The 14,468-nt window shown below is 42.5% G+C and overlaps 1 protein-coding gene across 2 annotated transcripts in view; it reads left to right on the top strand.

Moving 5' to 3' along the window:
• The window catches only part of LOC126992145 (terminal uridylyltransferase 4-like), a 75,278-nt gene that overhangs the window by 47,979 nt on the left and 12,831 nt on the right, over positions 1–14,468 (top strand). For both annotated transcript variants that reach the window (XM_050850801.1, XM_050850802.1), the window contains exons 7-8: positions 515–665; positions 5,731–5,917. In XM_050850801.1, the coding sequence (XP_050706758.1) occupies positions 515–665; positions 5,731–5,917 (338 nt within the window). The remainder of the gene's footprint in view (positions 1–514; positions 666–5,730; positions 5,918–14,468) is intronic.

The raw sequence follows: 14,468 nt of genomic DNA, 5'->3' as shown, positions 1-14,468 counted from the left end.
ATTTATATTATGCAATTAGGGGTCTGAAATGGAAATGCTGAAGAGTAAAGATGGCGCCACTATAAACACTTGCCTGCGCCACAATGGGCTGGGGCCAACCATCAGGCACTACTATGAAGGCCTACCGGCACCACAGGCCAAGACGTAAAAAAAAAAAAAAAAAAAATAAATAAATAAAAAAAATAAAAAAATAGAAAAATAAACTATAATGCCATGTTGTAGGGTTCATCAGGGCTAACAAATGTTATCATACAATGTCATGTCTACAATGGTTGGGTAAGCCAGGAAAACAACTTGAAGAGAACAAGAAGATGGACAATTTGTTGATTGGCGTCTGTGACGCCGATAAAAAGCGAATTTTATCTGATGGTTGATGAAGGGTTGAAAACCACTTGAATATTGTATTGAATATTGTATTACAAGTGTTAGATATTATATATGAAAGAAGGGTCATTATTATAAATACCTGTTTGTAAGATAAGATTGCTAACAAACATGCTTGTCTTGTTCGTAGGATGCAGGCTGGAGATGGTTGGATCTTCAATATGCGGATTCTGCCTAAAAACAAGTGATGTCAATATTGACATTATTATGGATGACAATCAGAGTCCTTCAGCGGCCCTTTTAGGAGTGAGAGACTTGGTTGCAGATAATGACACATACATGTAAGTACTGGGCTGCTGCAGCCTTCATTAACACTAGTGGCTGGAAAGTTTGTGACCAGAGTACACATATTTAGGGAACCCTCCAAAGTTTTGAGTGATTTGAGTGAAGGAAAGGTATGACTAGTGAGATATCCATGGTTGTTTGCATAATCTCCAGGAAAATCCCCCAAAAGGATTATGTTAAATATAATTGTAGAGTAGCTTTACCTATCTATATCTCCGACGCCTTGCTCCCTCACGGGAACTTCCCTCCAGGGGGTGGCCATGGCTGAAGTGTCTCCACCTCTCCCTGTTCTGGCACTCCCTATCAACACTCACTCCTGCCACTTCCAACTCTCTCGCTCCAATACTCACTCACCCTATTGATCCACTTCACAGGTGGTCTTCCCCTGACACCCCCTCCCTCAATCCTTCCCTCATACACTCTTCACAAATTCATTCTCCCCTTAGCTTACTCTGCGTGGGAGTTTCTAAAGGAAAAGAATATAGATGGATAAAATCAATTCAGAAGAAGGAAACAGTAGTGTAGGAAATGAGGTACAGGTAACTCGATTTACGCGAGTATTGTGTCCTTGAAGAGGTCGCGTAAATCAAAAACAATGTAAATCAAACAAGAGGTAGGTTTCTATCGAAAAATAAATATTAACTTCATTCAGTGGAGAGAGAGAGAGAGTGAGAGAGAGAGAGAATACCCATATCACCGAGATATCCACTCAGGCACTCAGTCTCAGCCTCACTAGTGTGAGGAAGAAATAAGGGACACCATGGGTGACTGGCTTGTATTGGTACCGGTACCGAGCAGTCTGGTACCGGTACTGTACCGTATAGCTGGTACTGTTAGTACCAGTACTGGTACTGTTAGTACCAGTACTGGTACCGGTACCTGCCCACCCCTATTGTTGAGTAGCGTGGCAGCGTGGGTACTGTATTGTTGTTCAAGTGGCGTGCAGGAAGAACTGAGCTCAGCTGTGTGGCCGCGGCGCCGTGTGAGTCCAGTTGCATGAGACATCTGGTGGCCACTCCATAAAATATCGCGTAGAAGTGAAAAAACGTGTAAATGAAACATTCATTTGGATTTTGGACCCCGCGTTATTTAAAAAACGTGTAAACCAAACTCGCGTAAATCGAGAGTTACCTGTACCTATGGGGTGAATGTGGAGGGATAAAATGAATGAGGAGTTTTTGTTTCTCTGTGTGTGGATGGGATACATTTGCTAGCAAAACCTGTTTTGAATCATATGTTATCTGCTTGTTTTGTTGTTATTGGGCCTGTAGCACCAGTAGGCTTTCATGATGGGGACTGCTGGTCATCCCCAGCCCACTGGTGGTGCAGGCAAGTATTTAAAAAGTAGCACTATTCTTGTTTGGTCAGCTCCAGCCTAGTAGTGGGACAGGCTAGTATTTTAAAGTGGGTCATGGCCTCACTTGATCCTCTTGATAGAGTCACTAGAGACCAGGTTGATAGAGGTTCATCAGGACAGCATGTGGCTTGTCACTGACCACTCAGCAATGACTGAATATTGTCAGCTTGTACCAGCAGGTGAAACTTGAACCCGTGCCCTCCAGGACACTGTACCCACACACTGACACTCAGCCACTGCCTCCCCGAGACAAAAACAGAAAGGCTGATCGTATGGAATGGACAAAAATAGAATATTTCCAAGCAATAGATTTTCTGTTTGTAAGATAAGTTCAAAAGGTTTGTAGGGAAGGGTCTAACCATAGACCTAGTTGATTTTATATTTAGTAAACATGCACATGGATGGCAGGGGACTATCCTCTGAGGTGTTGTGTTCCTGCCCACGGCTAGCAGTCACTCTGACCCCTTGCCTGGGTTGGGTGGGGCAGGGCCTGCAACTAACAAACTAATGGGGAACATACGCTGGGGGACGCATCCGTTACTCACCCGACGCCTCCGCCCCCTACGGTCCCTCTGAACAAGCCCCCATCAGTTAGTCCCATTCCAAGCCACTCCTGGCAGGATCAGTCAACTGCCCCAGCTCATGAGTGTGTGGGAGTGTCAGAGTTTGTTGAGTGACCCCTTGAATGGTTTCTGCGCCACCGTTCTTGCCGCCGGTGCTGCAGGTGAATACAGCTTGTAAATGTATACGGCCGGGTACGTACTTGCGAACAGAACACCGTATCTAAACAAGGCCATGTTACGCAACGAAGATTCATGTAGCAAGGCGGGGAAATATAGAGTCTGTAACTGAACCTCGCCATGTCACAAACTTTCATGCGTCCCACCTCGCCGAATCGGAGTCAGTCCGTGTTTGGAGGTTGTGCTGTCTCCTGTTTTTTTAGCTATTTCTATCCTCGTAACTTGTGCCACTAAGGGGCTGGGCCGCCCATAAGGCCTCCCAAGAAAGCCTACAGGCGCTACAGGCAGCACATAAAAAAAGGGGGGTGGGGAATTTTGGCAAAATCAGGTCCTAGAAAGTTGCTGTTGTTTTGAGGGTGCCGTTGTTTTGAATGCTGGATAAATGAGGTTCTACTGTACCTACGTTTATTAGGTTCATTGGTATTATACATATTTTAAAATTTCCACCACTTATGACAGACTTTTGGCATTACCATTTACCATTGATGAGGTTTCAGGCCCCGGTCCCTTGACAAAGCAGCGTTCCATTAGTCCATCAGTGGACTAAGTTCCCCCCAATTAGTCCGGTATATCGAGGGTTTACCGTATATGTGTATTTGCTAGTAACCTTTTAGGAGGCAAAGAAAATTAGAAGCCTGAGTGCTCCCATGTATTACATCTTCAGGGGAAGAGAAGAAATGCAGAGATGTATTGTCCTCTTCCCTTGAAGATGTAATACATGAAAGTGCTTGGATTTTTCATGATTTCTTTGCTTCCTAGTGGTCACCAGCAGATATACATGTCACGCACTATAGAGGGATTATTTTGGATGTGTATACAGTAATCCCTCGCTATATCGTTGTTCACTTATCACGGTCTCGCTGTATCGTGGATTTTTAAATTGTAAGTATTTAGTTACGTATCGCGGATTTTTCGCTATATCGCGGGATTTTGTGGTACAGGTAACTCTCGATTTACGCGAGTATTGTGTCCTTGAAGAGGTCGCGTAAATCAAAACAATGTAAATCAAACAAGAGGTAGGTTTCTATTGAAAAATAAATATTCACTTCATTCAGTTGAGAGAGAGAGAGAGAGAGAGAGAGAGAGAGAGAGAGAGAGAGAGAGAGAGAGAGAGAGAGTATCCATATCACCGAGATATCCACTTAGGCACTCATTCTCAGCCTCTCTCGTGTGAGGAGGAAATGAGGGACACCATGAGCGACTGGCTAGTATTAGTACTGGTACCGAGCAGTCTGGTACCGTTATTACCGGTACTGGTACCATTAGCACCGGTACTGGTACCGGTACCTGCCCACCCCTAATGTTGAGTAGCGTGGCAGCGTGGGTACTGTATTGTTGTTCAAGTGGCGCGCGGGAAGAACTGAGCTCAGCTGTGTATGGCCGTGCGTGCAGAGTCCAGTTGCGTGAGACATCTGGTGGCCACTCCATAAAATATCACGTATAAGTGAAAAAACGTGTAAATTAAACATTTATTTGGAATTTGGATCCCACGTTATTTCAAAAATGCGTAAACCAAACACGTAAATCGAGAGTTACCTGTATAGAGGTATTTTAATATATTTATTATTTTACTTGTATTAAAAGAAGCATTTTGTAGCCTAAAAAAATGTAAACTATAAAAAAGATTAAGAAAGTATTAACCCTCTCGCGCATGATGACGCATTTTGCGTCACCAAGGGTAAAAGGTCCTGGCGCACGATGACGCAAAATGCGTCATAAACTTTAAAAAATTGATTAAAAATTAAGTTTTCGGTGAAAATGCGTCAAATTTGGGAGCATCATTTGTTGGGCTAAGTTTCTTAATGGTAACATATGGCAACCTTTCTATGGAGCGTAGATGAGGAGCTCTGAGCAATTTTTAGTTTTTAGCTTACTCTGACGGGAGAGGAAAAAAATACAGTTTTCTCGGTGTAACTCATGAACTAATATTCTTCGAAACATATATTCAGCTAAAAAAGTTGGCCCACAAAATTTTGAGCTAGCGAGTGGGGAAGAGTTGGTACTTAGGATTGGTTATCTACAATACTCTTTACGGAGATTTGAAACAAGTCTGTATTGTTTATATATTATATTTTCCTCTTTTTACTTTATTTTTTTATTTATTTATTTATATTTTTTTACATTGCTGCCTATTGCGCCGGTAGGCTTCTTCCCGGTGGATCCTGATGGTCGGTCCAAGGCTTCTTTCTTTCCGGTGGGTCCTGATGGTCGGCCCAGCCTGTTCTGGCGCAGGCGAGTGTTTATAGTGGCGCCATCTTGCATTGGCTCATGCTGCCCTCCCAGAGCTCATCTTTGATCCTAGAATCTAGAGTCCGGGTTGATAGGTGGTCTTCTGGACAGCATGTGGGTAGTTTTAAGCCACTCGGCGGAGTTTTAAGCCACTCGGCGCATGTTCTAGTACAAGTCTTTATGAAGGTATTTATTACGTGAGCGTAAATGACATGTAGCACATACACATATTTGTAACTATTGATATACACCTCATCTATATCTTAATTTTTTTTAGTTTATCAATTATTTATTAATAAGACGTGCTACGAGACGAGACAAGACGATTGACGTGGGCGAAATGAATGACGTGGGGCTGTAAAGGGGAAGAGGTAGGTCACTACTCTGGATGGATTTATGATGGAACTGGGGGGATAGTGGGTAGTCCACTGAGTGTTGCTATATGTTACATAATCCATTCCAAGTTTCAGCCATTTAGACCTGGCGCGGTTTCTGTACACGTTTTAAATCGTGCTCAATTGAGGCTTGTCGCCTCTCCATGGGCAAGCCTCAATTGATGTCTGTCACCGTTCTCCGGTTAAGAAGATGAAAAAAGTGACTTACACTTTCATATGAAAGTTAGTTAAGATTATAATTATTGAAAACAGATTTTTAATAAGTGGTCCTCAGGAGCTGCCATGTATAGGCTGCCTGGTCTCTTTCTGTCTCCTCCATCCTTGTATTTTGCTTCAACAGAAATGTTGTAGACGACCTCTCATCATCATTCCCCACCATGTCGTTCACTCACTCAAAGACCAACGAGCGCATGGTAGTGGGAGCCAGCAGTGCATCTTCAAAGTACACCAACCAACTGCTTCAAGAATACACCTCCTTAGATCATCGTGTGCCCGTCCTTGGAATAACATTCAGGTACTGGGCCAAGGTAAGCTTCTAGAATTTGTTTCATTAATCATTCTGATTTTTAGTACAGGTAAGGTTGGGGGTATATGCCGTAGTTGTGCGTGGCCTTGGTGCGCATCTCTGTTGCATTGGCCCTTGAGCCTGTAGTTGGTAAGAACCTATTATCCTGGGACACAGGGCCAGTGTGACATCTGGGTTACCATAGCTTGCCTTCCCCAGGCTTCCCCAGGTACCCATTTATTGTAAAGGGAGGATGAACAGCTGGATGGGCTGCACACTGATTTCCCGAGGCTGAGATTCAGACCCAGACCCCCAGAGTCATAGCTAAGCATGCTAACCACTGCACCACGGAGGAAAAGTTTAGGGAGTAGAGGGTCTGCTATACAAGCTTACCACTAGATCTAGCAAATGCCAGTTGGCTAGCAAAATGGTGTCCAACAACAACAACCCCCTCACAATAATCTGCAGCAGCTTCTATAGGCGACCATTCACTGGAAACGGCAATTAAAGTTGAGCGAAACATTCACAGAAGGTAAGAAGATGTGGCAGAAGTGACACTGGCCATATATTTACAGGTACCTTTCAATTTGCGTCGTTATTGTGTTCCTGGTGAGTTCACGCAATGTAAATTTCATGTAATGTAAACAGTTTTACCGCAGTGTTAAAGTGCGTTACGCACCAATCCTGTTGCCCTGCACATTGTTGAACAGAATCAAAGTCAGAGTTGTGTGTGTGTGTGTGTATGTATCTACCTAGTTGTAATTTTACAGGGCTTGGGCTTACGCTCGTTTGAGTTTGTGTGTATGTGTGTGTATTTACCTAGTAGTATTTACCTAGTTGTAGTTTTACAGGGCCTGGGCTTTACGCTTGTGTGGTCCCGTCTCCGTATCTACATTTATCCAACTTTTCCTTTAAGCTTTGCACACTTCTTGCCGATACTACATCCTCACTTAGTCCGCTCCAAACCTCTATACAGTCGTCCTTCAAATAGTACGGTTTCGGTTTTGTACGGATTGTCATGGAAAAATTCTTTTAGGATTTTTAAATTTCCCACTTGTCGCACCAAGTAGCCCTGGCGTGAGTGGCAACACTGTTCTACCAAAACACCTGCTGAAAGCACCCAAAAGCGTTCGAGGAAGGTGTTCACCTTGCAGAAGAATTCAGATTTAGGAGAAGTTACATTTTGGGATGAGTTACGTTGCGGTAGGGAGAGTATATCATGTGAATGAGAGCAGTGTTTTCTGTATCTATCATAGTGTAAAAGAAATTCTTGCCGCAGTAACTGCCAGTGCTCCAAGAGTTCTGCTATGGTAACGGCGTCTCACTCGCAGCAAAATGGGGTACGCTGATCTTCCTGATGCTGTGGAAGCATGCGTTTGAGAGCACTTGGGATGTACCGAGAGTCCCAATTCCCTCTCTCAAATGCAGCACAGGAGTGTTTCTATGGGGGGCACTAATTTTATACGGATTTTCGAATAGTACGGGGGTCCTCAGTCCCTAACCCCCGTACTATTTGAGGGACGACTGTATTTCTTTTTGGGAAGCTGTATTTCTTTATGTCTGTCAAGTATCTTCCCTTCGTCAGTTTTTTACTATGTCTTCTTGTGTTCCTGGTGGTAATTTCCTCTTTTAGTAGTAACTCCTCGTTGTCTACTTCTTCCATTTTGCTCAATAATTTGTAATTTGTATTAGGTCTCCCCTTTCTCCTCTTTGTTCTAGTGTTGGTAAGTCCATTTCCTTTAGTCTTTCCTCGTATGTCAATCCCTCCAGCTCTGGAACCATTTTTGTTGCCATCCTTTGTATTCTTTCTAGTTTCTTTATGTGTTTCTTCTTATGGGGAGACCACACTGCCTCCGCATATTCCAACTTTGGTCTGATCAAAGTGGTAATTAACTTTTTCATCATATCCTTATCCATGTAGTGGAATGCTATTCCTATATTTCTCACCATGTTATACGTATCACCGAATATCCGATTAACATGACTCTCTGGCTGTTTGTTATCTTGCATTATTACTCCCATATCTCTCTCTCCGTGTACTTTCTTTAATGTTTCACCATCTCCCATTTTATATGTCCATTTTGGTCTTCCTTCACTTTTTCCCATTTCCATAACATGACATTTCTTCACATTGAATTTCATCTCCCATTCCATACTCCACTTCCAAATCTTGTTTAGGTCTTCTTGCAGAATTTTGCAGTCTTTACTGTTTCTTATATGTCTTAGCAGCTTTGCATCATCTGCGAACAGGCTCATATAACTATTTACTCCCTCTGGCATGTCATTAATATATACTAGGAAAAGTATTGGTGCCAATACCGATCCCTGAGGCACTCCACTCTCTACAGTTCTCCATTCCGATTTTATGTCCTTAACCACTGTTCTCATTTCTCTTCCCCTTAGGTAGCTTTTCATCCAGTTCATTTTCCCTTTCAATCCTCCTTTATTTTCTAGTTTCCATAGCAGTCTTGTATGTGGAACTTTGTCAAACGCCTTCTTCAGGTCCAGGTAGACACAATCAACCCATCCGTCCCTTTCCTGTATTTTATCTGTCACTCTTGAGTAAAAGCTCAGTAAGTTTGTCACACATGAGCGCCCTTTTCTGAATCCATACTGTTTAGCTACTTGTAATTAAATTTTTCTCCTAGAAATTGCGTCCATTGTTTCTTTATCACTTTCTCACATATTTTACATACTACATTGGTCAATGTTTTTTTTTGTGCCCTTGAGCTGCCTCCTTTGTTGTAAAAAAAAAAAAAAAAAACAACCAAAAAAAAAAAAAACGTAGTTGTATTTACCTAGTTATGAAATACAGGAAAAGAGCTGTACTAGGCTCGTCCTGTCCCGTCTCCATAACGCTTATCATCCAGTTTGGCTTTAAATTCATGAATCGTTTTTGCACACAGTCTCCTCGTCAAGTCCGTTCTATGTTGTTATGCTTCTGTGTGGAAAACTGTATTTCTTGATGTCTCTCCTACAGTCGCTCTTCTTCAATTTCTTACCATTGCCTCTTGTCACACTTCTGTCACGTACCACTAGGTCTTCCCTGTCCAATTTCTCCAATCCCTCTTGTATCCTGTACAATGCTATTAGGTCCCCTCTCTCTCTTCTCTCCAGTGTGTGTGTGTGTGTGTGTGTGTGTATTACCTAGTTGTATTTACCTATTTGTGACATACAGGAAAAGAGCCCAAGCTGTCCCATCTCCATATCCACTCTTCCAATTTTTCCTTAAAATCATGAATGTTTCTTGCACAAACCACCTCCTCCTCCAGTCCATTCCATAGCTCAATGCTTCTGTTAGGGAAGCTAAACTTTTTCACATCTCGCCTACACGTGGTCGCCCTCAACTTCTTTCCATGTCCTCTCGTTTCTCTCTTGTTCCACACACACAGGTCCTCTCTGTCCAGATTCTCCACCCCGCTCGCCACCCTGTGCTCCGCTATCAGGTCTCCTCTTTCTCTTCTTCCCTCCAGGGTTGTGAGCCCCATGCTATTGAGTCTCCCCTCGTAAGTCCGATCCCTAAGTTCCGGTACCATCTTAGTTGCCACTCTTTGTACTCTTTCCAGCTTTCTTATGTTCTTCTTTTCGTGAGGAGACCAGACCACTGCTGCATACTCCAACCTTGGCCTTATCATTGTAACTATTATTTTCTTCATCATCTCCTCGTCCAAATACACAAATGCCGTCCTTATGTTCCTCAGCAAATTCATAGTTTGTCCCGTTATCCTGTTGATGTGTTTGTCCGGTGACATGTTCTCTGAGATAGTCACTCCCAAATCTTTTTCTTCCACTCCTCTGCATATTATCTCACTTCCCATCTTATAATCATATTCACATCTTCTTCCACTCCTACCAAACTCTATTTTTTTACATTTCCCAAGATTGAACTCCATCTGCCATGTACCACTCCACTCCCATATTTTGTCCAGGTCCCTCTGCAATGCCTCACAGTCCTTCACATCATTGAGTCGTCTCAATAGCTTTGCATCATCTGCAAACAAACTCACATAGCTGGTCACTCCGTCCACCATATCATTTATATAAACAGCAAACATTATTGGTGCCAGCACCGAACCTTGCTGGACCCCACTCCTCCCTGGGCACCAGTTGGAAACCCTGTCCCTGATTATTGTCCTCATTTCCCTGTTAGTTAGGAAGTCCTCCAGCCACTTAATCAGTCCTTCACCCACTCCACCCCTATTTTTAATTTTCCAAATTAGTCTTCTGTGCGGTACTTTGTCGAATGCCTTTTTCAAATCCAGGTACACTCCATCCCCCCAGCCTTCTCTCTCTTGTATTAAATCTGTCACCCTTGAGTAATAACACAACAAGTTGGTGACACAAGATCTCCCTCTCCTGAGCCCAAACTGGCAATCCGAGATAATTTTCTCACTTTCTAAGAAATCCAACCACCTGTTTTTAACCCTTTCCTTGCACGCGGTGCGGACGCGACTATCCCCTCAGGCGCAGTCGGGGAGCCCAGTGGGGGGTCTCTTTTAACCCGTACAGTGTTGCTTTATAGGAGTGAAACAGGTCATGTGGGGTTGGATTTTGGCCAAATAATATTATTGTCTTATAAAATTGAAAAAAAATAGCTGATTTGAACGATATAAATGCGATATATGTGTGTTCCCTGTAAGCTGTCGTTTTCTGTGAGTCCTTTCACGCGTGGCACCAATACTCCAGTGGTGGTGCGTAAGACGAAACATGTAGAACAGTACTATGTAACTTCCGCTTCTTATTTATTATTTCCGACACACTGTGAATGCTTCTTCCATGACTATATATTGTTTAGTTTGAGTTTCTTGTAAAATATATCTGAGGATTGTTTGTCTAGCCTTTCTATAGTCATATCATAGTACCAAATTTATCACGCCAGACAGACTATATTTTCTCTATGTGTATATAAGTAGCACAATATTATCCCTTCATTGCACAAGCATAACATGTTTTGTAACACCAACAACAAAAAAATTACACACAGCTGCCCAAATAACCCATTATACGAATTTTATGTTTGTTTATGTTGGTACTCCTGCATCCCACAGCCCGCCCTCGCCTCGCCAGCTGATCACATACCCCAAACATTTTCCCATTTACTACGTAGCTTCCGCGTCTTTGCATTTGCTGCCGACCAATTTGGTATTGCTCTGCTACTGTACAATTTACATAACATCCCAATTTTACAAGTATATCTAAGAGGTAATTGTGTATTACCTCTGGACTGTAGCATATCCCATGAAAATCTGTATGGCTGGGAAACTGATGACTCAGGTTCCGAGCCAGGAATGAATACAAAGGAGAAACAGACAGCAACAACCCTGTTGGGCCCAACGAGGCTGCCTGTATAGCTAACACTACACTAACTACAACTACAGTTCTATACTTCTATCTATCTACTGTGGGCCAAAGTAAGTAAGATGAGGAATGAATGATATGAAAGCACATGTGCATAAAAGACAGCAGAAATAATGTGGCAATTGATGCTTACATAGGGAAAAGTGTATTGGCTAATGTACCTACAACTAACTGTTGACACGCAAATACGCATCTCATGGCCATAGGGAAAAAAAATCTTGTGCCTGTAAACTTCAGGTTTCCGTATTATAAACGCCATAGGGAAAAAAAACTTGTGCCTGTAAACTTTCAGGTTTCCGTATTATAAACGGCCATAGGGAAAAAAACTTGTGCCTGTAAACTTTCAGGTTTCCGTATTATAAACGCCATAGGGAAAAAAAACTTGTGCCTGTAAACTTTCAGGTTTCCGTATTATAAACGGCCATAGGGAAAAAAAACTTGTGCCTGTAAACTTCCAGGTTTCCGTATTATAAACGGCCATGGGGAAAAAATCCTGTACCTGTAAACTTTCAGGTTTCCGTATTATAAACTTCTGTCTTTCATTAGCAGCAAATGAAACATATTTTCCTATGCTCTATAGTATATACATTATTTACAATTATCTATACCACTCTAGTATATCTTGAGAGTGTGATATACCTCAAAACACGGGTCCAGACAAAGAGCCGTGTCGCAGGGCACACACATGAACCTCGTATCTTTGCGTTGCTTTGGCCGGGTGTGGTGGTGCGGGCGTGGCAAGGCTTTTGGGCGTTTTTCTTGGCAGCTGTAGGTGGGATATACTTGGGAAAATGACGACCTGTGAGACGTGTAGGATCGTCACCATGAGATGCTCGTCGTCGTCCTGCTGTAGGAAGAGGCTCCGAATACTGCTCAAGAAGCTGTCTTATTACCTCCCTTGTGAAGTCATGGAGTGTCGGCTTCTCGCCAGTTTTGACCTGGTATAGAATATGGGCGTTGAGGACAGCACAGTCAATCAGATGAAAAAACATCTTTTTGTACCATTTCATTGTTTTCCTTGAACATTCCACAGATGACATCATGCTGTCACTTTTATCTACAAGGCGCATGTTTTGGTTGTAGACAATAACACATTCAGGTTTGTCGATGAAGGTTTTTGTGGAATGGTCAATGTTCTCACTCGTTTGCAACTTTGGTTCGTGGACACTGGTGAGGAGATGAACGTCTCTCTTGTCCTTCCATTTCACTGCAAGAATGTTGTTTGCCTGCTTGTGAACAACATTGCCCTTCTGCAGTCCGATGGGGAATTTGGCCATAAACTTGCGATTTGGCTTTACCGTACCACAGGCCCCAGTCATTCTCTCATGCAGATAGTGGAACAGTGTAGGACTGGTGTACCAGTTGTCAACAAAAAGTATATGTCCTTGACCAAGGTAAGACTCAAGCATGGTACTGACAACGCTTCCTGATATGCCCAACTTCTTATTCTCTTTGATGTTTGTTCTTGCCCCAGTGTACAAAATCATGTCCAAAATGAAGCCAGTTTCACAGTCACAAAGAACAAATAGTTTTAGGCCAAATCGGTGGCGCTTGGATGGGATGTACTGGCGAAAGTGTAAATTACCACGCCACAGAACCAAACTTTCATCAATAACTAAATTTTGAAATGGTTTGAATGATGACTTGAAACTATGGCAAATGTAGTCAAAGATGGGCCTTATTTTTCTCATTTTGTCATCATCAGTTGGCTGAGTGTTATCTTGGAAGTGTAAGGCTTGTAGCAAAGCAATGAACCTGTTTACTGACATGATTTTACTGAAAATAGGCTGGCGAAGAAGTGGATCTGTCGACCAGTATTCCTTATAATTTTCCCTTGGAATGAGCCCCATCAGCATAACTAAAGCCAAAAATGAGTACATTTCTTTTACATCTGTGTCCTGCCATTGCAAGAAACGAGAGTGTGGATGGAGTATTTTACCTGCTATCATAAAGCCATGAAACTTGTTGCTTTCTTTGACTATATGAGCCATTATGTCTTCCGTGAAAAACAACCTAAAATATTCACTCTCTGTGCTGCCATCATGAACGAGTCCATGTGGTATACCACGACCATGAAGATCAAACTGAAAATCAGTGGGCAAAAAGTCATGACCATCTCTCCATTCCCATTGTACATCAGCATCAGCATTTATTGTTTGGTGTTGAGCTTGGGATGTAGATGGTGTGTGCGCTTGACTAGCGAGGTCATGCAGTGGCTGAGAAGCTGATAGTGAGGAAGCACCTACTACAAGCCCAGACTCCCCACCATCCCTTTTCCGCTTCTTGCTGGAATGAGCAGGAGCAGATTCACTTTCATTTTCATCATCACTCCCCCTGTCTGATTGTATGTAATCAGAGTCATCTTCATCGTCCTCCTCAGAGAGATCACTGTCCCCCAACTCTGTGACATTATCGTCATAGAGAATATTCTCTATTTCGCCGATGTCAAGCCCCGGCATGGTGCACAGGACAACACGTGCTAACAGCGGTGTAGCAGCGTGTCTGGCTATCATGACTCATTGCTGGGCCAACCTTGGCGCCTCTCGCCCACGGGCTGCCAACACAACCGACGATGACTGCACTCATGAACACAAAATATATTGAAATTGCTATTCAAGTTGGAATGATATAAAAATAGCTGATCTACTGAACAGTATTTTGAGTATATTGATAAGTAATTATGACACCACTGACATATTTTTTATAAATATACCTATTTTTTCAATAAATCATTCGTGGTCATGGATACATTCTATGTAATAGACCACAGCAATACAATAAAAATGAGAGTGAGCTTTCAAAATCATATTTAGGCATAGAAAAGACATCTTGAACCATTTCTACAGGTTTAGGTGCCATGAAGTAAAAGAAAACGATGATCGTATATATACGTACTAAACACTTTCCCTCCCGAACGTATATATACGTACTAAACACTTTACGGGTTAACCTCTGTATCTCAAAAACTATTCATCACAGCTAAAAACCAAAAACACCATTGGAAAGAGGAGGTCCAGATCTATAGGAGTCAGTTATGTATGCCTCTCTTGCGAACGTACATGCATGTTCAGGGAGTGTTGAATGTTAACACTTACGTCGGTGGGTGCAGGATGATCAGCCGTATTGAAGGAACTGCGGACATCTTTTCTTCAGATTCTGGCAAGGGAACATTGCCAACTGCAATATTTACAACTATTTGGTCAAAGAATCAGTCA

Source organism: Eriocheir sinensis, unplaced genomic scaffold (assembly GCF_024679095.1).
Source record: "Eriocheir sinensis breed Jianghai 21 unplaced genomic scaffold, ASM2467909v1 Scaffold408, whole genome shotgun sequence".
NCBI classification, from domain to species: Eukaryota; Metazoa; Arthropoda; class Malacostraca; order Decapoda; family Varunidae; genus Eriocheir; species Eriocheir sinensis.
Note: the sequence above shows the minus strand (reverse complement) of the source record. Positions and strands in the feature narration are given on the sequence as shown.